The sequence below is a fragment of the Leptodactylus fuscus genome, chromosome 2, assembly GCF_031893055.1.
Source record: "Leptodactylus fuscus isolate aLepFus1 chromosome 2, aLepFus1.hap2, whole genome shotgun sequence".
Classification (NCBI taxonomy): domain Eukaryota; kingdom Metazoa; phylum Chordata; class Amphibia; order Anura; family Leptodactylidae; genus Leptodactylus; species Leptodactylus fuscus.
Window position 1 is genome coordinate 267,927,715 of NC_134266.1, and position 24,202 is coordinate 267,951,916.

Sequence of the window (24,202 nt, forward strand, 5' to 3'; positions counted from 1 at the left end):
TCGCCCTAAAGATCCATTTGATGGGGGGGGAGCAGGACTCACAGGCTTTCTCTATGAGTGGTGGGGGGAGCAGGACTCACAGGCTTTCTCTATGATTGGTGGAGGGAGCAGGACTCACAGGCTTTCTCTATGAGTGGGGGGAGCAGGACTCACAGGCTTTCTCTATGAGTGGGGGGAGCAGGACTCACAGGCTTTCTCTATGAGTGGGGGGGAGCAGGACTCACAGGCTTTCTCTATCAGTGGTGGGGGGAGCAGGACTCACAGGCTTTCTCTATGAGTGGGGGGGGAGCAGGACTCACAGGCTTTCTCTATCAGTGGTGGGGGGAGCAGGACTCACAGGCTTTCTCTATGAGTGGTGGGGGGAGCAGGACTCACAGGCTTTCTCTATGAGTGGGGGGAGCAAGACTCACAGGCTTTCTCTATGAGTGGTGGGGGGAGCAGGACTCACAGGCTTTCTCTATGAGTGGTGGGGGGAGCAGGACTCACAGGCTTTCTCTATGAGTGGTGGGGGGAGCAGGACTCACAGGCTTTCTCTATGAGTGGGGGAGCAGGACTCTCAGGCTTTCTATATGAGTGGGGGGAGCAGGACTCTCAGGCTTTCTCTATCAGTGGTGGGGGGAGCACCGAACCAAAAGATACGAGCCAAGGACCAGGACCACCAAACCTGAAAAACAGTGCCAAGGACCAGAGAGCTGCAGCTGTGACATGGATTCCTAGAATTATATTATATTATATTATATTATATTATAGAAGCTGCACTAACTATCTGGGTCATTGGACCCTCAGTCGGGAGCGAATCGGTGGCCATCAGATGGTCTAGAAATTCTGGTCGCATTGCGGCTGGCTGCAGGAGGCCATGTGTGGTTACATACATTGTTTTTATTGTAGCTAAACATTAGTGGAATCATTTAACCATCAGTCTATTTCGCTTCCCGCGCGGTGTCGGCGCCTGTCATATCCTGCATACTAATTGCCTTATTAAGATTATTAGTGGCTGCGTCTTTTGGATTTGCTGAACTTTCTGTGTCGGCTGTTTAATTACAAATGGATCTTTAGGGCGATGAGGCTGAAACTTCATTTGTGATCGCCAGACTCTTGCTCTGACTGTATTCGGTTGGCTGGTATATACATTGCCCTGCATGATGGCAAGCCTGTATCCCTATAACACAAAGTTTTTGCAGGGTGATTTTAAGGCGGATTCTGACTCATGAAACGCCTCCCATTTATTTCAATGGGAGTTAGTAGCAGATTTTTTTGAAAAAAATCAGCTAGAGGAAAAAATGTGGTTGTGGAGAGGAGGTATATTTCTGCTAGATTATTGGATCCTTTTCCTATGTTAAGTAACAGGTACGGATCATGACCTACTCATTAAGTAAGTAATTAGTTCATTGAGAGAGGGCGGGTATTTAAGAGAGGATAGGAAGGAATATATATCTCTTTAAAGGATACTGAAAGCCAGTCTGCATGAAAGACACATGTAAGAAAGAAGTTGTTAGAGGTTGCTGTGCTTGGAAACTTGCAGGAAGAAGCTCACCAGCTGCTAGCTAGGGTTGGTTATATTTCAGTAAGTGCTGGACAGGCTAGGATTTTCTTTTGTTGCTGTTTTTTTTTTTTGTTTGTTTATCTGCAACCCTACCAAAAAAAAAACACCCATTGTCAGCTTACAACTATCTGTTACTGTTTGGCATAGTTCTAATGAAACTGACACGTGGCCCCAGAAAAGGCGATCCTGAGTACAATCTCACCCCTCTGACCACGTGAAGAACAAAAAATCAAGAGTTGAAGCAGTTGACCACTGGTTAAGTGGGGTTCCAGATATCCTATCCCCAATATTTATGATCTATCTTGTGGTGGTGCTAAAATCTCTACAGTAGGATACTCATGGGCCGTCCCTAGATGTCATAATAGGACGTCTTGATAGAAAATACTGGTTGTCTCTCTGGTAACTACAAGTCCCAGGTATCACATAAGTCAATGTGGCTACATCACATCTAGGATAAAATATATCTCTGTAAGTCACAGATATAGAGCCACAGATGAAGGTCTAGGGCACAGGAGAGGAGCTCAACTGCGTCCTAGGCAGCATGTCACAGGCAGTGCGCAAAATCTGACTCTTCATGCACAGGGACGAGAAAAAAGTTGGAATCAATGTCATAGAAAGAAAACAGAAGACAGTTTCCTCACTTCTTAGAAAGTCAAATTCTAGTATTCCCCAGTGCTTGTAGGACTGAAAGAAAATCTATATGTCGTCCTTTATGTAAAAGCTCTCTCGCCTAGAGGAAAACGTTTGATCTCTGCCTTGGGACAATATAAATTATTGCAGCGTTCCTTCCAGCTTACAGTAATTATCAAAGTCGAGTTTCTACGTCGACTAATGAGCTTAAAATGTATAGTCTCAGGTCCCCGCACCGGGAAGTGACAGCTGAATGTCATAAGCCAGGACGCAACGCAAGGTCTTAGTACATGTGCCCTGTAGTACATGTAACGTTACACACACTGCTATAATAGAAACCTGCTCACACACCCAAATAGATACTATATAACCAATACTTACAGGGGGCCGAATAGGGGCCCGTGGCCCTTCAGTAGCTCATGATGGAGCCCTTATGTCCAATGGGATTGGTGAATTCTATTATTTTAGTCTATAACATGCAATCTATATAATTAGTTTCTAGCATTGTGTGGCTCCCTTAAATACTGTGACCCTGTACAATTGTGTAGGTAGCGCCTATAGGTCTGCCCATGAATCCCCACCCTAATAAAGGGGCATCGACTGCTTATTCAATGACCCATTTAAGAGCTACATAGTGATGGCCTGTAAAACAAAGCGATCCCATAAAAGAGAGTTTGCGTTTCGGTATTACAGAACCGGCCACAATGTAACCTTTAGTTTTGGACACAATGGCCATACGGGAGCCACAATGCCCACATATCACCGTCCTACAAAATGTCCACATAACAATAGCAGCCAAGGCAGCGGTCCCCAACCACTATCATGCAAGACAATTGTCCCGTGGCCCGGCGGCAGGGGTGGCGGATTGATGGGGTCGGGTTTGGGTGGGCAGGGTTTGGTAGGATAAGGGGGGCCATCATTACACTACCTAAAGTAATGGATCGCTCTCCATATCAGATACTGATTTTATAGCTATGGGAAGAGTCCCCTACTATGTATATCTTACATATCATGTGGGGGTACTCTTACACTAATAGTGCCAGTCCCCCACATACGTTTTGTTATTACCTGTATGCGGGCAATATTATTGTACAGGTAATAGTCTCTTCCCCCCCACACAAGAGGGGACACCATATTGAAGGTACCAGGAGTAGAATAGAAGGTGCACACATTCTATGTACAAGAACAGGTCCTGGTATTAGTGACCTGGTAACTGATCTGCCGGTGTAGGCTACAGAGGACCCCAATGACCTGACTGGCCCAGTACCAAGAGATCCATGGGCCTGGTACCAAGTAATCTACTGCCTGGTCATTGGGGACCTCTGAGCTAAAGTGCCCACAAATAAGAGGTACAGCACCTATAGAGCATTGGTGGTCCACCTAAGAGAAATGCCGCCCACCTCCTTGTGCCCACATAAGACTAATTTTTGCATTTTGCAACCCACTTGCCTTTGTCAAAGGGGAGATGACCATCAGATTGTACACCGTGCCCGATACCGACACTAGCAAGAAGCTGGTGTAGACTTCTGTTTCGGTGCACAAACCCCTAAATTAGGCACAAACTGCAGTGGGCCAGAATGATCAAGAATGGCGTCCAAGACACCGGTCTTGATACACCAGCCTCAATGAGGGCGGGTTCACACCAGCACCCGGTCTCCGCTTTAGGCAATCCTGCTCGAGAAACTGGACAGGGGACGGAAACACGGCGGTCAGTTTTCAAACCCATTGACTTGAATGGATTTGCAAAGTGAGCGCCCATGAGCGTCTTGTGCCTCTCCTCTTTGGAGACCAGAAGACGCTCACGGGCGGTCACGTTTCCAACCCATTCAAGTGAATGAGTTAGAAAACTGACAGCCGGGTTTCTATCCCCAGTCCAGTTTCTCAGGGCAGAAGACAGAAACCCACCGGATTGCCTAAAGCGGAGACCGGGCGCCGGTGTGAACCCACCCTGAGTCTAAATGCTCCTGGACATGGCCCTAAACCTTGTATCCCGAACAATAATTACCGACTTTCCCATTAAGGATGTTCTTGTTCCTCGGGGTCCGCAGGCTACAGAATCGATAGTAAGACGATGAACGTATCTTCCAAGTAAACACATACACGGCGGACATGAATATTCCTCTCGCGCGGAGCTAATTATAAAGCGAGTGTCCCATCCCCGGACTCATTAGCAGTCATGTAGCACTAAATCAGATCTATGTAATTCACGGGAGGGTTGGGAGCGGATTTGGGAATACATTGTGCATCACCGTAATGAAACAAGCCCCGCGGCTCAGCACAGTCTAACTCCTCCATAACAAGTCTATGTGATCCTGCTCCATTATTCATCCCCTCCCCCGACTTTATACATTTTCATTTTTTATTCGCCTTTTTTTTCCACGTTCGCCGCTGCCCTTTCAGAATGAATATGTTTTATAGCAACTTATCTTAACATTTCCATCTTGTGAGTTGTTAATAACCCAATTAGCATGTAAGGCCGACACCGCGAGAATCCGTAATCAGACGATTTGTAAGGAGCCGTCTCATGTTATATCCGTCCCCCGTCTGAAGAGTCCAGATCTGGTCTGGGAGAAGAGAATATAGGAAAATAGTGCGGAGCGAGTGAGCGTGATCAGAAAGATACCGCACAGGCACAACATGCTATATACCATATACACCATTGACGACCAGTCCGGATATACTATATATGTGGTTTCCAAGGTATTAAGATATATACATGTACATAGGAGTAGTATTATAGTAGTTATATTCTTGTACATAGGAGCAGTATTATAGTAGTTATATTCTTGTACATAGGAGCAGTATTATAGTAGTTATATTCTTGTACATAGGAGTAGTATTATAGTAGTTATATTCTTGTACATAGGAGCAGTATTATAGTAGTTATATTCTTGTACATAGGAGTAGTATTATAGTAGTTATATTCTTGTACATAGGAGTAGTATTATAGTAGTTATATTCTTGTACATGGGGCAGTATTATAGTAGTTATATTCTTGTACATAGGGAGCAGTATTATAGTAGTTATATTCTTGTACATAGGAGCAATATTATAGTAGTTATATTCTTGTACATAGGGGCAGTATTATAGTAGTTATATTCTTGTACATAGGAGGTAGTATTATAGTAGTTATATTCTTGTACATAGGAGCAGTATTATAGTAGTTATATTCTTGTATATAGGAGCAGTATTATAGTAGTTATATTCTTGTACATAGGAGTAGTATTATAGTAGTTATATTCTTGTACATAGGAGCAGTATTATAGTAGTTATATTCTTGTACATAGGGGCAGTATTATAGTAGTTATATTCTTGTACATAGGGGCAGTATTATAGTAGTTATATTCTTGTACATAGGAGGTAGTATTATAGTAGTTATATTCTTGTACATAGGAGCAGTATTATAGTAGTTATATTCTTGTACATAGGGGCAGTATTATAGTAGTTATATTCTTGTACATAGGGGCAGTATTATAGTAGTTATATTCTTGTACATAGGAGGTAGTATTATAGTAGTTATATTCTTGTACATAGGGGCAGTATTATAGTAGTTATATTCTTGTACATAGGAGCAGTATTATAGTAGTTATATTCTTGTACGTAGGAGTAGTATTATGGTAGTTATATTCTTGTACATAGGAGCAGTATTATAGTAGTTATATTCTTGTACATAGGAGTAGTATTATAGTAGTTATATTCTTGTACATAGGAGTAGTATTATAGTAGTTATATTCTTGTACATAGGCGGTAGTATTATAGTAGTTATATTCTTGTACATAGGGGCAGTATTATAGTAGTTATATTCTTGTACATAGGAGCAGTATTATAGTAGTTATATTCTTGTACATAGGAGCAGTATTATAGTAGTTATATTCTTGTACATAGGAGGTAGTATTTATAGTAGTTATATTCTTGTACATAGGAGACAGTATTATAGTAGTTATATTCTTGTACATAGGCGGTAGTATTATAGTAGTTATATTCTTGTACATAGGAGTAGTATTATAGTAGTTATATTCTTGTACATAGGAGGTAGTATTATAGTAGTTATATTCTTGTACATAGGAGTAGTATTATAGTAGTTATATTCTTGTACATAGGAGCAGTATTATAGTAGTTATATTCTTGTACATAGGAGCAGTATTATAGTAGTTATATTCTTGTACATAGGAGTAGTATTATAGTAGTTATATTCTTGTACATAGGAGTAGTATTATAGTAGTTATATTCTTGTACATAGGAGCAGTATTATGGAAGATTATGTAGATAATCTGTTTTCCCTTAGCCCAAACAGCAGCACAAGATGGGGTATTCCTGCCCCTGTGTACTGTTAGGACAGGTGGAACTTTTAATAAACTAACAAGTTCCCTCCCATAAAAGGCCCAGGAGACCTCCCCCTCCCTGTGTTAGTCTCCAAGTACCATACAGCATAAAACCGTATATAATTTAACAAGCCAAGGGAGGGAGCTTTGTGCTGCTGTTTGGGCTAAGGGAAAACAGATTATCTACATAATCTTCCATTCCCCCTACGCCCAAACAGCAGGACAAGATGGGGATTTAACAAGTAATACCCCTTCTAGGGAGGGCGATCCTGACAAGCAGAGGTCAGGATTGAGTAACCAAAGGACTTCGCCTTGGTGGTATGCCAGTCCAATCTATAGTGCCTGGTGAAAGTCAAGTGGGAAGACCAAGATGCAGCCGCACAGATCTGGTCTACTGAGAGGGACTGCCTCTCTGCCCAGGACGCAGCTACCGCCCTCGTAGCGTGGGCTCGCAAAAATTCTGGGACCGGCAGCCCCTGTATTTGAAGGGCCGCTGAGATGGCTTCTCTGATCCACCTTGACAGAGTAGCTTTGGACGCCTTCTTACCCCTGTTGTGACCAAAGAAATTGACAAGTAGGTTTTCTGACCTGCGGAATGGGCCTGTCCGGTCCAGGTATATCCGCAGTGTTCGCACAAGATCCAGACTGTGCATTTTCTCCTCCCACTCCGAGGAAGGAGAGGGGAAGAAGGTAGGTAAGGTTATCGTCTGGTTTATGTTTTCCACTGATGGAACCTTAGGCAGAAAGCCTTGAATAAACCTGAGCTGGACTCTGTCCGGAAAAAAGGTTGTGTATGGCTCTGATGCCGCCAAGGCCTGGAGCTCTCCTACTCGCTTGGCAGATGTGATTGCCAGCAAAAAGGTTACTTTCCATGAGAGGTATTTGAACTCCACCTCTGTTAAGGGCTCAAATGGAGGGCCACATAGCCCTTGTAGGACCGCAGCTAAGTCCCATTGGGGGGCCGGGGGCCGTACCGGGGGTCGGAGCCTAGAGGCCCCTTTCTGGAATTGCCTTATGAGAGGATTCTGAGACAATCTAGTCCCCAATAGAGCGGATAGTGCCGAGACATGCACTGTCAAGGTGGCTGGGGACAATCCTTTGTCCAACCCTTCCTGTAAGAACTCCAGGACTGATTCAATGGATGATGTATCACACTGTCTCCTGGCCCCCCAATCCTTAAATACCTGAGCAATCCTCTGGTAACTGCGATTGGTTGAATCCGCTCTAGAGTGGGCCAACGTCCTCAAGACGGCCTGGGACAATCCTCTGTCTCCACGTACGGTGCGGTCAACCTCCAGGCAGTGAGGTTGAACCTGTCCAGATCCTGGCAGAGCTGACTGTTTAGAGTTACCAGGTTTTGGACACACGGAAGCCTCCAGTAGGTCCCTCGACTCATTAACATGAGGTGGGTAAACCATGCCCTTTTCGGCCAGAACGGCATAATGACAATTGCCGATGTCTGGTCCTGCCTGAGTTTCGCCAACACCCTGGGAATCATTGGAATCGGAGGGAAAACGTATGCTAGTTTGAAGCTCCAGGGTATTGACAGGGCATCGATCGCCAAGGGATTGCCATCCCGATACAGGGAGCAGAATCGTCTCACCTTGGCGTTGTGTTGGGTGGCCATCAGATCCACCTCGGGGAGACCCCACATCCTGGTGAGCTGTTGGAAAATTTCCGGAGACAGGGACCATTCGGATGTTGTTACTAGTCCCCTGCTTAGTTGGTCTGCCAGGACGTTGAGGTGGCCTTTGATATGCACCGCTGACAGTCGGGACAAGTTCTTCTCCGCCCAGGAGAATATCAGGTTGGTCACCTTCATCAGGGAAGGAGACCTGGTGCCTCCCTGTTTGTTGATGTATTGAACGGTCGTTGAATTGTCTGTCCTTACTCTGACAGCCTCCCCTTGAAGGTGGGGAGTCAGAGTCCGTAATGCCAGATAAACCGCAGTAAGATCTCGCCAATTGGAGGAGCGAGTTTTCTCTTGATGGTTCCAGGTTCCTCGTATTAGGGTCTCCCCCAGATGCGCTCCCCAGCCTGTGAGGGAGGCATCTGTGGTCAACAGGATCCAGGATGTCTGGACCTTGAGTTGAGACCACCATTCCAGTGATCGACGGGTACTGATGGAAAGCTGGATAGGCTTCTGAAGTCCCGAAGGACTGTGGTTCCATACTCTCAGGATCTCGAGCTGTAAGGGGCGCATATGCCATAGTGCCCAGGGGACTGCCTCGATGGTTGCGGACATGAGACCTAGGACCTTCATAGCTGTTCTGATTGTAACCTTCCTGGTTCGGGATAGGTGGTGAACCGCTCGACCAATTTTCTCCTTCCGAGGAGAGGGCAGGGAGATCATCATACTGAGAGAATCCAAGTTGAACCCTAGGAATTGAATCCGGGTTGATGGAACCACTACCGACTTTTGCCAGTTTACCAGCCAGCCCAGCTCGCTCACGAAGGCCACTGTGATACTCAACTGTGTGGCGAGAACCTCCCTTGACTGAGCTTTTATCAGCCAGTCGTCTAAATATGGGACAATAAATATCCCCTGGAGGCGCAGGGCGGCTATGACCGGGGCCACTACCTTTGTAAAGGTGTGGGGGGCCGAGGATATACCGAACGGGAGAGCCGTAAACTGGAAGTGATGTAATCTTCCGTTTAGATACGTGGCAATCCTTAAATACTTTCTGTGTGGAGGATAAATGGGGATATGGAGGTATGCGTCCCTCAGATCCAAGGTGACGAATAGATCTCCTGGCTGCAGAAAGGGGAGAACCGACCTTATGGTCTCCATACAGAACCGGACCTTGCGGATGAATTGATTTACATACCTTAGGTCGATAATCATGCGCCACCCTCCGGTTGACTTTGGTACTAGAAACACGGGTGAGTAGACGCCTTGCCCTTGTTCGTCTAGAGGGACTGATTCCAATGCAGCCTTGTCCACATATTCCTGCACGGATCTCTGAAGATGAAGTTGCTTGGTGCCCTGAAGAGGGCGGGTCCTCCTGTATGTGTCTGGAGGGGGGGAAAGGAAGCCTATCTTGTAGCCATCCCGTATCAACTGGAGAACCCATGGGTCTTGGATATGGTGGTGCCAGGCGGCTAGATGTAAGGAAAGACGACCCCCCACCTTGGCCCTGCAGGCGAGGGAATCGTGATAATCAGAAGGTGGATCTTTTCCCACCACCACGGGAGGAACCTCGACCGCCTCTTGGGCCAGAGGGATGCCCTCGAAATTGGCCTCTTGACATGCCTCTCGCGGGGGCGTAGCCACGAAAGGATCGTTGCCTGGATCCTGTTGACTGAGGCAGGTTCTTACCTTTTGAAACGGCCAAACCCTCCATTATCCGGTCAAGTTCACTCCCAAATAGCCTGCCTGGCTCAAAGGGCAGGGCGCATAAATTGAATTTTGAGGCGTTATCTGCCTTCCAGGGCTTGAGCCAGAGGGGGCACCTCGCAGCGGTAGACAATGCCATGGTTCTCGCTGCCAGCTTGACCTGATAGAAAGCGGTCTCAGAGAGGTAGTCGGACATGAGGCTGATGGTTGTCATAGCCTTTAACAGATCGTCCCGATGGACACCGGAGTCGAGGTCCCTCTCCAGATTTGAGACCTCCGACCGCAGTTTAGCGACTACCTCACTAGCCGCGATGCCCACCGAGGCTTGCGCTGAAGAGGAGGCGTAAATACGCCTCAGGGACCCCTCCGCCCTGCGATCCATCACATCCTGGAGGTTAGAGCCATCCTCCGCTGGCACTACGGTGCGTTTAGATAATTTGGAGACCGCTATGTCGACCTTGGGCGGGGGGCCCCAGGAGCTGGACTGGGCCTCGGCCAAGGGAAAGAGCACCCTAAAGCGCCTAGAAGCATTGAATGGACGCTCAGGGAACCTCCATTCAGCTTCAAACCTCTTGACCATGTCAGAATTGGCCCTAAAAGATCTGAGGGAGGTAGATGGAGTCTCCTCAGTAGCCTCCTCTATCTCCTTGGCCCGTAACACCTTAAGCAGCTTGGGCATCTTATCCACCGAGAAGACTGGCTTAGTTGGGTCCAGGTTGTCCTCTTCTGAGGAAACCTCATCCAAAATTTGCAGCGCCTCCATCGGTGGAAGAGAAGGGGGCGATGACTCCATACGCGGTCTCTTGGATAGCTGAGAGATTGAGACCTTCATCTCTCTCATCGACTCCTTAACAAACTCTCTCACCCAACCAACCACGTCACGGACCGAAGTGTCTTCTGAAGGGGGACCTCGGCACCCGCGACAACACTGGTAGGCGTAGCCGTCCGGTAAAGGCACCTCACACTTAATACAGGCTAGGTGACGGCGTTTGCTGGAAGCTTTCCTCCTAGGATTCTCAGCAACAGAGGAGGAAGATGACATCTAAAGAGAAACATATTGCTCATTATTCCTCTTACCTTCAAGCTTCTACCCTCAGGCCCCACCAGGGGGCATACATCACCTTGGTTTTAGTTCGGAAATCTCCAAACATAAGGGAATTCTACCTTCTGGTTCTGGTTGCCCAGGAACAGTAGGAACCTGCAAGCTAGAGCTGACAGGCAACCTACACTGGGCAGACCAGAGCTAAATAAGGGAAGGGGGCGGAGTTATGTTAGCTCCGCCCTCTCCACCTCTCTTGCCTCCTACCAAGGCTGGGGATTAACAAAACCCCCCCCAGCCTAATATGGCCACAGACTGAGGCAGGGGGGGAACTATGTCCCCCTGAAAACCCCTTCCTAAGGAGGCCCCGGGAGCAGATACGGGGCGCCCTGAAGTGCGCATGCGCGAGCCGACAAGGCCGCGCATGCGCGAAGCAAGTTCCCCCGCGCATGCGCGGTGAACTGCGGAAGTCCGCGGCGCACCCGATAGTGCCCGCGGCAGAAACTGCAGATGCGCCGCAAGGTTCCTCTTCCCCCGGCCGCCGGAGCATCTCCACATCCAGGCGGCGGGGGAAGCGCGGCGGGCCGGAAGACCGCTGGGCACAGTCAGTAGTGCCCGCAGAACAACAAAGATGCGCCGCATAGCCTTACTCCCCCCCGGCCGCCGGAGCATCATTACCCAGGCGGCGGGGGAGCAGAAAAAGAGCGGAGCGCACCAGAAAAGGATCCCCCTACCCCAGATAAGACCAAGGGGGGGGGAGCCCCTAGGAAAATAAAAAAAAAATTAAATTGTGGGAGAGGAAAGGAGACCTCTCCCTCCACCTGTCCTGGTAATAGGACAGAAAAAAACACAGGGAGGGGGAGGTCTCCTGGGCCTTTTATGGGAGGGAACTTGTTAGTTTATTAAAAGTTCCACCTGTCCTAACAGTACACAGGGGCAGGAATTCCCCATCTTGTGCTGCTGTTTGGGCGTAGGGGGAATAGTAGTTATATTCTTGTACATAGGAGGTAGTATTTATAGTAGTTATATTCTTGTACATAGGAGCAGTATTATAGTAGTTATATTCTTGTACATAGGAGGTAGTATTATAGTAGTTATATTATTGTATATAGGAGCAGTATTATAGTAGTTATATTCTTGTACATAGGAGGTAGTATTATAGTAGTTATATTCTTGTACATAGGAGCAGTATTATAGTAGTTATATTCTTGTACAAAGGATGTAGTATTATAGTAGTTATATTCTTGTACATAGGAGGTAGTATTATAGTAGTTATATTCTTGTACATAGGAGGTAGTATTATAGTAGTTATATTCTTGTACATAGGAGCAGTATTATAGTAGTTATATTCTTGTAAAAAGGATGTAGTATTATAGTAGTTATATTCTTGTACATAGGAGCAGTATTATAGTAGTTATATTCTTGTACATAGGAGCAGTATTATAGTAGTTATATTCTTGCACAAAGGATGTAGTATTATAGTAGTTATATTCTTGTACATAGGAGCAGTATTATAGTAGTTATATTCTTGTACAAAGGATGTAGTATTATAGTAGTTATATTCTTGTACATAGGAGTAGTATTATAGTACTTATATTCTTGTACATAGGAGGTAGTATTATAGTAGTTATATTCTTGTACATAGGAGCAGTATTATAGTAGTTATATTCTTGTACAAAGGATGTAGTATTATAGTAGTTATATTCTTGTACATAGGAGTAGTATTATAGTAGTTATATTCTTGTACATAGGAGTAGTATTATAGTAGTTATATTCTTGTACATAGGAGTAGTATTATAGTACTTATATTCTTGTACATAGGAGTAGTATTATAGTACTTATATTCTTGTACAAAGGATGTAGTATTATAGTAGTTATATTCTTGTACATAGGAATAGTATTATAGTAGTTATATTCTTGTACATAGGAGTAGTATTATAGTAGTTATATTCTTGTACATAGGAGCAGTATTATAGTAGTTATATTCTTGTACATAGGAGTAGTATTATAGTAGTTATATTCTTGTACATAGGAGTAGTATTATAGTAGTTATATTCTTGTACATAAGAGGTAGTATTATAGTAGTTATATTCTTGTACATAGGAGCAGTATTATAGTAGTTATATTCTTGTACAAAGGATGTAGTATTATAGTAGTTATATTCTTGTCCATAGGGGTAGTATTATAGTAGTTATGTTCTTGTACATAGGGGGCAGTATTATAGTAGTTATATTCGTGTACATAGGAGGTAGTATTCTAGTAGTTATATTCTTGTACATAGGAGCAGTATTATAGTAGTTATATTCTTGTACATAGGAGCAGTATTATAGTAGTTATATTCTTGTACATAGGAGCAGTATTATAGTAGTTATATTCTTGTACATAGGAGCAGTATTATAGTAGTTATATTCTTGTACATAGGAGTAGTATTATAGTAGTTATATTCTTGTACATAGGAGCAGTATTATAGTAGTTATATTCTTGTACATAGGAGCAGTATTATAGTAGTTATATTCTTGTACATAGGAGCAGTATTATAGTAGTTATATTCTTGTACATAGGAGCAGTATTATAGTAGTTGTATTCTTGATCTGTCATAGCTGTAAAGGTGGCAGCTATTGATCTGATCTAGTAATGTACTTGTCACAATCCTCTTGCAGCTAATACAAAGTACATTACTCAGTAGGGAGTGACAATGACACTTGGTAAAATCACCCCCCCCCCCACCCCCAGTCCTCAGTCCTCAGTTTTTTTCTGTGCACATCTTGTATTATCTGTGAAGTGAAGGTTTATGACAGAATTAAGGAAATAAAATAATGAAATCCGTCTCTCCGGGCACAGATGGTTGGGGTAGACTCGTGAGACTGATACTTGCATTTTAAATATAAAATCACTGAGCTTTAAATAAACCTCTGTGACAGATGGTAAATGACTGTGTGATAGGAATCGCTATAAAGACACATTCCAGGCAGAATATTGCTAAAGGTCCTCAAACACATCAAGGGAAAGTTACTCGAACTCTCAGTTCAATTTTAGCACTCCATTGTATTGTTCTGTATTAAAGCATATTCTTCTAGTGTCTGTGTGTGTAAAACGCGTCGGGTAAGCTCTTGTTCAAACAGGAAATCGTCTGACACCTGTCTAATGTGAATAGCCACTTAGTATTTGGCACTTCCTAGCTTGTACAGACTTGTTCCTGGGGAGAGTTTTCTAGACATGCTCCATGCAGGGAGGAGATAAGCTGTGACATGATCTATTGTCACTAGTGAATGTAATGATGGGTCAGGGGTGTTATCTATAGAGGTGTTATCTTCTATTTTTTAATCCTATTGGTGGTGTAAAGGAGGTGACTGCTGCAAGGAAAAACGATACAGAATTGACAAGTCTTTTATTAGGTATAGTAGTCAGAGTGAAAATTGCAAGATACAACATTTTTATATATACAGATAGGGAGAAGGAAATTTTTATGAAAAAAAAATCAAATTTCTCAAAAATATATTTAACATAAAAACTTGATTTGCAGAATAACACATTCAATACATTCCCTTTAAGTAAAGGAAAGTCAAATAGCGCCACCCCACCCCCTCCTTCCCAGCCATTTAGTATTGGGCATCTGTATATAGGTATGTTAGCAAGATCCCTGTCCGGGTAAGTTTTCCGTATTCGCGGTGACAGTGTATCCGCCGTCTGCAGCCCACGCGGCTCGGTGACTAAGTCATGCAGGATCAATACTGTACACAGCAAGGCCGAGGGCTCGAGTCCAGCGAATTGGATGATATTTGGGAAGATTCCTATCTCTGTTTTCATTTATAATGGAAATATCATGTTCCTGCGGCTCGGGAAGGAGGCTTATTAACATTTTAATGGGGCGCCGCTGAGCGTTGCTTTGTTTTCTGAGACCTTACATTATCTCGCAGAGATTTTATCCGCCGCTGCCGTCCTCCGTGTCTTATTTATGGGACGGATGAAATGTCCCTTTCTGCTAATCCTCTTCAGACGCAGACGTCTTATCTACAAATATTTAGTCAGAATAAATATCCGGGAGCCTCATTACACTTCATTACAGTCGTCTGTAGGAATACAGAAGAGTCGCGCAGAAAAAAGAAGTAAACAACGCCCCCCCCCCCCCCCCCCCGCGCTGTAGGCCAACCTCTCATAAACCATGTAGTAGAGATTGTGCAGAGCAATAAGAAGTTAATCTCTAAATGAGTGGGTGGGGCTTAAACAAGGGGGCAGAACTTATTCATCTTTATCTACTGTAAACATGGCACAGGGGGGGGAGAGTCTCCTGCTGCAGCCAGTTGTCTTACAGCATCTTATAGGAGGGCGACATCTTCTGGGATGGAGAGGCATTGCTCGGCACACAGTCTTGTTGGGTTGGGTGATAGGTCGGGGTACAAAAGTGACAAGGAACCCTGAGTAGCCTGTGTGCCCTATCCTAGTATCGAGCACATTCATCTCTCCGCCTGTTGAAAGGAGTGGAAGGTGAGTATACATGTTTATATTTACACCCCACCCCCTTACCGGGCCTCCACCTCTTATAGACCCCACAGTATAATAATTTCACTCTTTGTTCTATCCAAACAAGTTCGGACCGACACAAATCGGACTATAGAGGGCCGTTGCGTGGATGTGGTGGTTGGTTGTTCTAATAGGAAAAAAGGGGTGTGAATTCCTGTCCTTAGTTAAATGCACAGAAATGACCTGGAAATTCTCTAACACCCATCTTCCATATTGTTTGAGCTTGTCTAAACGCCACCAAAATGGGTGGTCCTGTCTGGTTTGGAGAGGTCCTGGACGCAGAACCTAAATGGTCCTATTTTCCGGGCTGAAAAGTTGGTATGTTTTTGCTGTTTGGTAGTGTGAACCTCTGCAGTTTTTATAGAATAGAATAGTATATAATGGGGTAAGGAGTTGGCCCAAAGGTCATGGCAGAAACTCAAGGCCCTATGGTCCTGAATAGCAAATCCAGACACCATAGTAGGGGCTCATTTCATTCTGTGTTATAGGAGGAAGTGCAGCTCTTGAGCACACACTTCTGCTGCACTATGTCAAATACTGAGCTGTTCAGGGATATTCATGACAATGTATCCATTTCACAGTCCAGGTTATGGTCTATGTATGTAAGATCTTACAGATTTTGAAGCCTACTGTATTGTTTTTGTTCCTTCTTTGCTATCTGAGATTGATTGATTTTCGTTATTCGCAGGGAAATTCGGGTCTTGGCTTTAGTATCGCTGGAGGAATAGATAACCCTCACGTAGGAGATGACCCAGGAATATTTATAACAAAGATTATACCAGGAGGAGCAGCGGCAGAAGATGGAAGACTCAGGTAAGAAACATCACTGACCTCTATAAGGAAGCCATAATAATTGTCTGTATAATGTGATGGTACAATATAGAGGCAGTAAAAGTTCTGAATAACTTAACCTATCTATCTGCAGGGCTGGGTTCTGCTGACAGAATCTGTAGGTATTGAGCAAGCGATACCAATAATCTGCCACTTGCCCATGATCTTAGTAAAGGTGCTGTATATACTATAGCTTTTTATGTAACTTTTCTTTCCCATCCCCCGAAATGTTGAAATTTACTTCGGAAGATATTTCTGATCGCGCCACAACTTGTCTATTTATTCATCGATAAAACTGATGAGTTTTGAGAAGTTGATACCGAAGGATGAGAAATGCAAATGATCTGAAATCTGCTAATGTGCCCTTATCCTGCCAAGAAAATTCATTCAGGTTACATAATGGCATCTCATTCCAGGCGGAAGTCTCCGCGCGCCGCTACTTATTAATTATGTTATTCCGATATCAACAAAGCAGAATGTAACCCCTTAGTGACCGCCAGACGTCTTATGATAGTGGGGAGTGTTGGTCTTCATTTGCCTGGGGGTTAGCGGCGCCTTGTTCTTTCTAATTTAGCGGTTCCTGTTGCTAAATCTGCTCCTACTGTCTGGTCCAGAGTGGAAGAAACTGAAATCCTGGCCATATAACTCTGTGATCAATGTTTTCCATGACCATATCATGAACAAGGGGATTGATTGATAGTTTAGTGTCACCAGAACCAGCATATCACCCCAGCCCTGCAGATAGATAGGTTACTGTCACCAGTACCAGCATATCACCCCAGCCCTGCAGATAGATAGGTTACTGTCACCAGTACCAGCATATCACCCCAGCCCTGCAGATAGATAGGTTACTGTCACCAGAACCAGCATATCACCCCAGCCCTGCAGATAGATAGGTTAGTGTCACCAGACCCAGCATATCACCCCAGCCCTGCAGATAGATAGGTTACTGTCATCAGAACCAGCATATCACCCCAGCCCTGCAGATAGATAGGTTACTGTCACCAGACCCAGCATATCACCCCAGCAATGCAGATAGGTTACTGTCACCAGAACCAGCATATCACCCCAGCCCTGCAGATAGATAGGTTAGTGTCACCAGAACGAGAATATCACCCCAGCCCTGCAGATAGATAGGTTACTGTCACCAGAACCAGCATATCACCCCAGTCCTGCAGATAGATAGGTTAGTGTCACCAGACCCAGTATATCACCCCAGCCCTGCAGATAGATAGGTTACTGTCACCAGAACGAGAATATCACCCCAGCCCTGCAGATAGATAGGTTACTGTCACCAGACCCAGCATATCACCCCAGCCCTGCAGATAGATAGGTTAGTGTCACCAGAACCAGCATATCACCCCAGCCCTGCAGATAGATAGGTTACTGTTACCAGAACCAGCATATCACCCCAGCCCTGCAGATAGATAGGTTAGTGTCACCAGACCCAGCATATCACCCCAGCCCTGCAGATAGATAGGTTACTGTCACCAGAACGAGAATATCACCCCAGCCCTGCAGATAGATAGGTTACTGTCACCAGACCCAGCATATCACCCCAGCCCTGCAGATAGATAGGTTAGTGTCACCAGACCCAGCATATCACCCCAGTCCTGCAGATAGATAGGTTAGTGTCATCAGAACCAGCATATCACCCCAGTCCTGCAGATAGATAGGTTACTGTCACCAGAACCAGCATATCACCCCAGTCCTGCAGATAGATAGGTTAGTGTCACCAGACCCAGCATATCACCCCAGCCCTGCAGATAGATAGGTTACTGTCACCAGAACCAGCACATCACCCCAGCCCTGCAGATAGATAGGTTACTGTCACCAGAACCAGCATATCACCCCAGTCCTGCAGATAGATAGGTTAGTGTCACCAGACCTAGCATATCACCCCAGCCCCGCAGATAGATAGGTTACTGTCACCAGACCCAGCATATCACCCCAGCCCTGCAGATAGATAGGTTACTGTCACCAGACCCAGCATATCACCCCAGCCCTGCAGATAGATAGGTTACTGTCACCAGACCCAGCATATCACCCCAGTCTGCAGATAGATAGGTTACTGTCACCAGACCCAGCATATCACCCCAGCCCTGCAGATAGATAGGTTAGTGTCACCAGAACCAGCATATCACCCCAGTCCTGCAGATAGATAGGTTACTGTCACCAGACCCAGCATATCACCCCAGCCCTGCAGATAGATAGGTTAGTGTCACCAGTGTCTTCTTCTTGTGAATTGGTGGCTCCTTGGCCAAGATATCCCTGTTTTTTACATTAAAATGCAGACTTTGGAGCAATGAGGTTGCTGCTTCTTACATCTTTGGAGTAACGGTTATGCCTCATTGCCAGGGTCTGGTGACACTAACTTATTCATGGTGTCTACGTGCAGCACCATATTCTTCTCTAAAAGATCACCATCTCGGTCATAGAGGACATGAGACAACCTCCATAATATCAGAACAAAATTGCGGTCGGTAGATGTTACTGTATCACCAGTTCTGTACAATTTGATTCTGTATATTCTGACATCTGTCCTATTCAGAGGATTCTGTAAATGAAACTCCGCAATCTATCGCTGTTTATTAATTTGTACATTAAACTTTATTAAGATGAGCATGTGCAAATGTGGAAACGAGCACTTTATGTAAATGAAATGAAATCAAGGGTTTCTCTAGGATCTATCAATATGTGCACATAGACTGACAGCTTAGCAATATGCGCACATTACCAGTTCTGCTCCGCTCCTCCAACACTTCATTCCTGATGCTCATCTGTTCAGGAACAGAGAGACAGGGCTGCTTTCTATCTAAAACTGTACCCCATCTGTCCATATGTAAACAAGGCCCAGGAGAGCTGGGGTCACAGGAGAGTGGCAATATGGCGGCTCCACTGCAGCCAACATCACCATGACCTTCTTCTCCCGAGCTGTTGCCCACTGCGGGTAACCTGAAGCCACCCACCAGCGATGGACACCCAAGTCACACAGAAGTCCTTTTTACTGAGGTAAACGGAAATACAACGTTTGCCGTTCTTCAGTGGCAAAGTAGACAACAGTTCCATCTACGCTGGATACTCCTTCGCAATATCTGCCTGGAATTGGCAGTCCAAAAAAGTCCTGCACGCCAAACTTTTTCGTCAACAGACAACTGACGGACCTCAATCTAGTCCATGTGGTCCATCGGGCTCCATGTTTGAGGTCCCACTGTCCATTGTTCTTGTCCTGCAACGGGCCAGAAAAACAAATAGGCCAATGCTGGCATTAGTTACAGATAGACACATGGGATGCTCTGCCCATCACCAGGGAACCTGTTCTCTTACCCAAGAGAGTCCTAAGTTGTCCAGTCTTTAGAAGTAGATGGGGGTTTTTTTTGTGGACAGGAGGAGGCTTCCTTCGTAACCTCTACAAACATCTCCCAAGTTGGTCACGCTCCAAGCTATCCTCTACACCAACAAGCTGTCCTCCAAGCTGGCCAACTCTCCTAGAGAATGGGAACAGACCCTTAAATAGGGGGCCATTTCCACCGTGGATAAGAAGGGCAACACCTGACCTGAGGTTAACCTTTCCATTGCAACAAGCCAACCCGGTGCATGTCCTGCACACACGCTATGTAGAATATTGCAACCCGGTCAGTACGGTCAGTGGAGTTGAGCTACAATATAAGGCATAGCCTATGGACAGGTGTGATACTATTTCTGGGCAGTCATGTTTTTGTAGTCCTCAACACGCTCTCTGACCACAACCTGCTAACGTTCTCTGCCCTCTCTTCTCCAACGTACCCCCCACTCTCTAAACCACCATGCCCCCGCAGGAACCTCAACCGCCTTGACACCTGCACCCTCTCAGACTCTCTCCTACCACTCGCTGACATATCCTCAATCCAGGACACAGATGCCGCTGCTGCCTTCTATAATACCACCATTACCTCAGCCCTTGATTCTGTAGCCCCCTACACAAACTCCAGAGCCCGACCAACCAATAGACAACCCTGGCACACTGACCAGACTAAAAAACTGAGACGTGCCTCGCGGGTTGCAGAGCGCCTCTGGAAGAAAAGCCACTCCCAGGAGGACTTCCTCAGGTACAAAGAGGCAGTTCTCACATTTAAGAACGCACTCACCGCCGCCAAGCAGGTCTACTTCACCACACTCATATCCGCACTCTCTCGCAACCCCAAACAACTATTCTCCACCTTCAACTCCCTCCTCCGTCCTCCCGCCCCCCCTCCGACATCACTTATCTCAGCTGACGACTTCGCCTCCTACTTTAAAACTAAAATTGACACCATCAGAGACAGTCTCACCCTACTCCCCCGACAATCCATCCACCCAACTACTCGCTGCTCCCCATCCCTGACCTGTTTCTCCTCCATCACTGATGAAAAACTCTCCTCCCTAATCTCCAAATCCCACCTCACCTCCTGTGCGCTCGACCCGATTCAATCACATCTCATCCCCAAGCTCACTGAAGTTATCACTCCAGCCCTAATCCATCTCTTCAATCTATCCCTAACCAATGGATCCTTCCCCTCAGCCTTCAAACACGCCACTGTCACTCCTATACTTAAGAAACCGTCCCTGGACCCGTCCTCTCCTGCCAACTAACGTCCCATCTCACTGCTCCCGTACGCCTCAAAACTTCTCGAGCAACACGTCCACTCAGAACTCTCCTCCTATCTCTCGTCCAACCTGCTCTTTGACAGACTTCAGTCAGGCTTCAGACCCCGGCACTCCACTGAAACTGCCCTAACAAAAGTCACTAACGACCTGCTAACCGCCAAAGCCAAGCGCCATTACTCTGTCCTCCTCCTCCTCGACCTCTCCTCTGCCTTTGACACAGTTGACCATTCCTTCCTGTTAGAAATTCTCTCATCCCTTGGTATCTCAGACCTGGCCCATTCCTGGATCTCCTCATACCTCTCTGACCGCACATTCAGCGTCTCCCACTCGCACACCACCTCCTCACCTCGCCCTATCTCTGTAGGTGTCCCCCAAGGCTCCGTCCTAGGACCCCTCCTGTTCTCCATCTACACCCTTGGCCTGGGCTAACTCATAGAATCTCATGGCTTTCAGTACCACTGCTATGCCGATGACACCCAAATATACATCTCTGGACCAGACATTACCTCCCTGCTGGCCAGAGTTCCAGATTGTCTAGCGGCCGTAGCCTCCTTCCTCTCCTCCCGCTTTCTCAAACTCAACATGGAGAAAACAGAGTTTATCATCTTCAGCCCATCCTGTATGGCCCCTCCACCTGACCCATCTATCAAAGTTAATGGAACCCCACTTACCCCTGTCCCACAGGCCCGATGCCTTGGGGTTACCCTGGACTCTGACTTATCCTTCAAGTCACATATTCAAACCCTCAACACCTCCTGCCGCCTCCAGCTCAAGAACATCCACCGAATCCGCTCCTTCCTCACCCCAGAAACTACCAAGATGTTCGTCCAGGCCCTCATAATCTCCCGCTTAGACTACTGCAACACCCTTCTGCATGGACTCCCGGCAAACACCCTCGCCCCCCTCCAGTCCACCTTAAACTGTGCTGCTCGCTTAATCCACCTCACCCCCGATCTTCATCGGCTGCTCCCCTCTGCCAGTCCCTCCACTGGTTACCCATAGCCCAGCGAATTGAGTTCAAGCTACTAACGCTAACATACAAAGCCATCCACACCCTGTCCCCTCCATATATCTCTGACCTCATCTCCCGCTACCTGCCCACACGTAACCTCAGATCCTCCAACGACCTCCTACTCCACTCTGCCCTCATCCGCTCCTCACACAACCGTCTCCAAGATTTCTCCCATGCATCCCCCATACTCTGGAACTCCTTACCACGACACATAAGACTGATCCCCACAATCACAGGCTTCAAGAAGGCCCTGAAGACTCACCTATTCAGGAAGGCCTACAACCTCCAATAACACTATCACCGCACCGCCATCTGTACAGTCTCCTCTCCTTCTGTCTCTACCCCCTTCCCTCATAGATTGTAAGCCCTCGCGGGCAGGGCCCTCTACCCCACTGTGCCAGCCGATCACTGTTAGTATGATATGTACCTGTATATTTTGTGAATTGTATGTAACCCCCAAATGTAAAGCACCATGGAATTAATGGTGCTATATAAATAAACAATAATAATAATAATAATAACAACCCCTTTAAATGTAGTTAAAGTGGCAGTAAAATCCTAGTCATGGTGATCATGGTCAACTCCAGGAAGTCTTCAAGACCTGGACAAAGGCTTTGGACCATCTGTACCATAAAGCAAAATGGCTTCAGGGCAATCGATTCAGATAAAATCGGATTTGACCTGAATGTTCCTCAGACCCCAGACTATAATAAGTGGAGGCCCCGGGGTGGGTACAAATAACACTTACAGTATACTCACTTGGCTTCACCTCTCCTGGTCTCACATTGTCCTCTTCAAGCCTCTTACAGCCACTGGTTGACATCACACGCCCAACAGCCAATCACAGGCCCCAGTGGTGTGTGGGGTGTGTGACATCATCTAAGGGCAGGAAGAGGCTTGGAGAGGATGCCATGACACCACGGGAACCTGTGAGAGTGGTGTAGGTAGAAGCAAGGTTAGTCTAACAGTTTTTAGTACTTCCAGCTTGTTCCCATCTCTGTACCCATTATTTCTGTTACCTGTGGGGAAACCTTGCAGTAAGTGTTCAATTTCCCCACAGCGCCACCATAGGAAAAAGGAAGTATTACATATTGTCCTTTCAAATTCATAGTTTGACATTGTAATCCAGGACAGGACGGGTCCTCCAGAGCTAGAGACACTCTTTGTGACCGCTCACATTTCGCCAATAGGGTATCTGACAATAGGTTTTCTAAACCAGGCCACCCCTTTAAATGTTTTTTGTTAATAGATAGATGTATATTGTATTTTGTTATTAGACTATGGTGGATAAAGTAGCAGATGCTTTGTCTAGAATGAGTAAGGGGACAGACGCGGTTTGGGGGATCAGCTGCGTCTGCTGAACTTTGAGAGTCGCATGTGTTCAGCCTAAATTAGAGTGAAACATTGCCGGCAGCCATAGTCAGAGCTTTAGTCTGCACTTCAGTCCAGTGACTTACAATCCTGTTCACATTAATCATATTAACCCATTCAGAGAAGGATCCTATGCTTGCTATATATTCTTCCTAATACTGGGGACCAAGAGTCCTTCCAAAAATCACCACTCAAAGATGTCTCTTCATTGTGCCAACCTCCGTTTCATATGAGAAATAAAGGTGGAGTTCCCCTTTAACCAAAGCATTAAATGGACCAGTGCAATATAATGGACCTAAAACCACAATGGTGGACATTACTATGGAGGTAGAGCAGAGCACATAGACTTCAAGGCAGCACACAAGTCTCTGAAGCTCCTTAGTCCAATAGGCGCTTGTAGAGTGCCTATATTGAGGGTCTATATTGCACCATATGGTTCCTCTGTAAGGCACTGGATTTTTCTTTAAATGCAATAGTGCCAATTAAAGTAGAGTATGGCCCCAAAGAGAGCTGTGGGTGCCATCTAAGGACTCTGTACCACTTGGAGCTTCATACTGGTCAACGCACCTACAATGTCCAAGAGGCTCCCAGAGAAAGGAGAGAGCTCCTGGGCCACCAAAGTGTCCCAGATTTCCTGACTAGGGTTTATATTTCGGAGTCTGATCCCAGTCTTCAACATTGGTCTTCGATTATGGCACTCCAGTTATGTGGTGCCCTCCCCTCACCACCACACATGGACACTACACCCATGGCCTCAGTGGTTACGTGAGCTAGTTGGACATGTTGTTATTGTAGAGGTTTTGGCGCCAAGGACTGTGGAGCTGTGTCTAGGACTGTATTTTTTGAGTCTCTATCTATTTAGGGGTTTTGCGTATGTGTCTATGAAGTCTTCACCTATTTGTCTTGAGGAGATTGCTATTTAGGGTTTAAGGGTATTCTTCAAGGATTCTGGTTCGGAGTCAGTATTAGT

General features: G+C 45.8%; 1 protein-coding gene across 11 annotated transcripts in view; it reads left to right on the plus strand.

Moving 5' to 3' along the window:
• Positions 1-24,202, plus strand: part of DLG2 (discs large MAGUK scaffold protein 2) — a 1,022,754-nt gene that overhangs the window by 752,049 nt on the left and 246,503 nt on the right. For all 11 annotated transcript variants that reach the window (XM_075266199.1, XM_075266200.1, XM_075266207.1 and 8 more), the window contains one exon: positions 16,081-16,205. In XM_075266199.1, the coding sequence (XP_075122300.1) occupies positions 16,081-16,205 (125 nt within the window). The remainder of the gene's footprint in view (positions 1-16,080; positions 16,206-24,202) is intronic.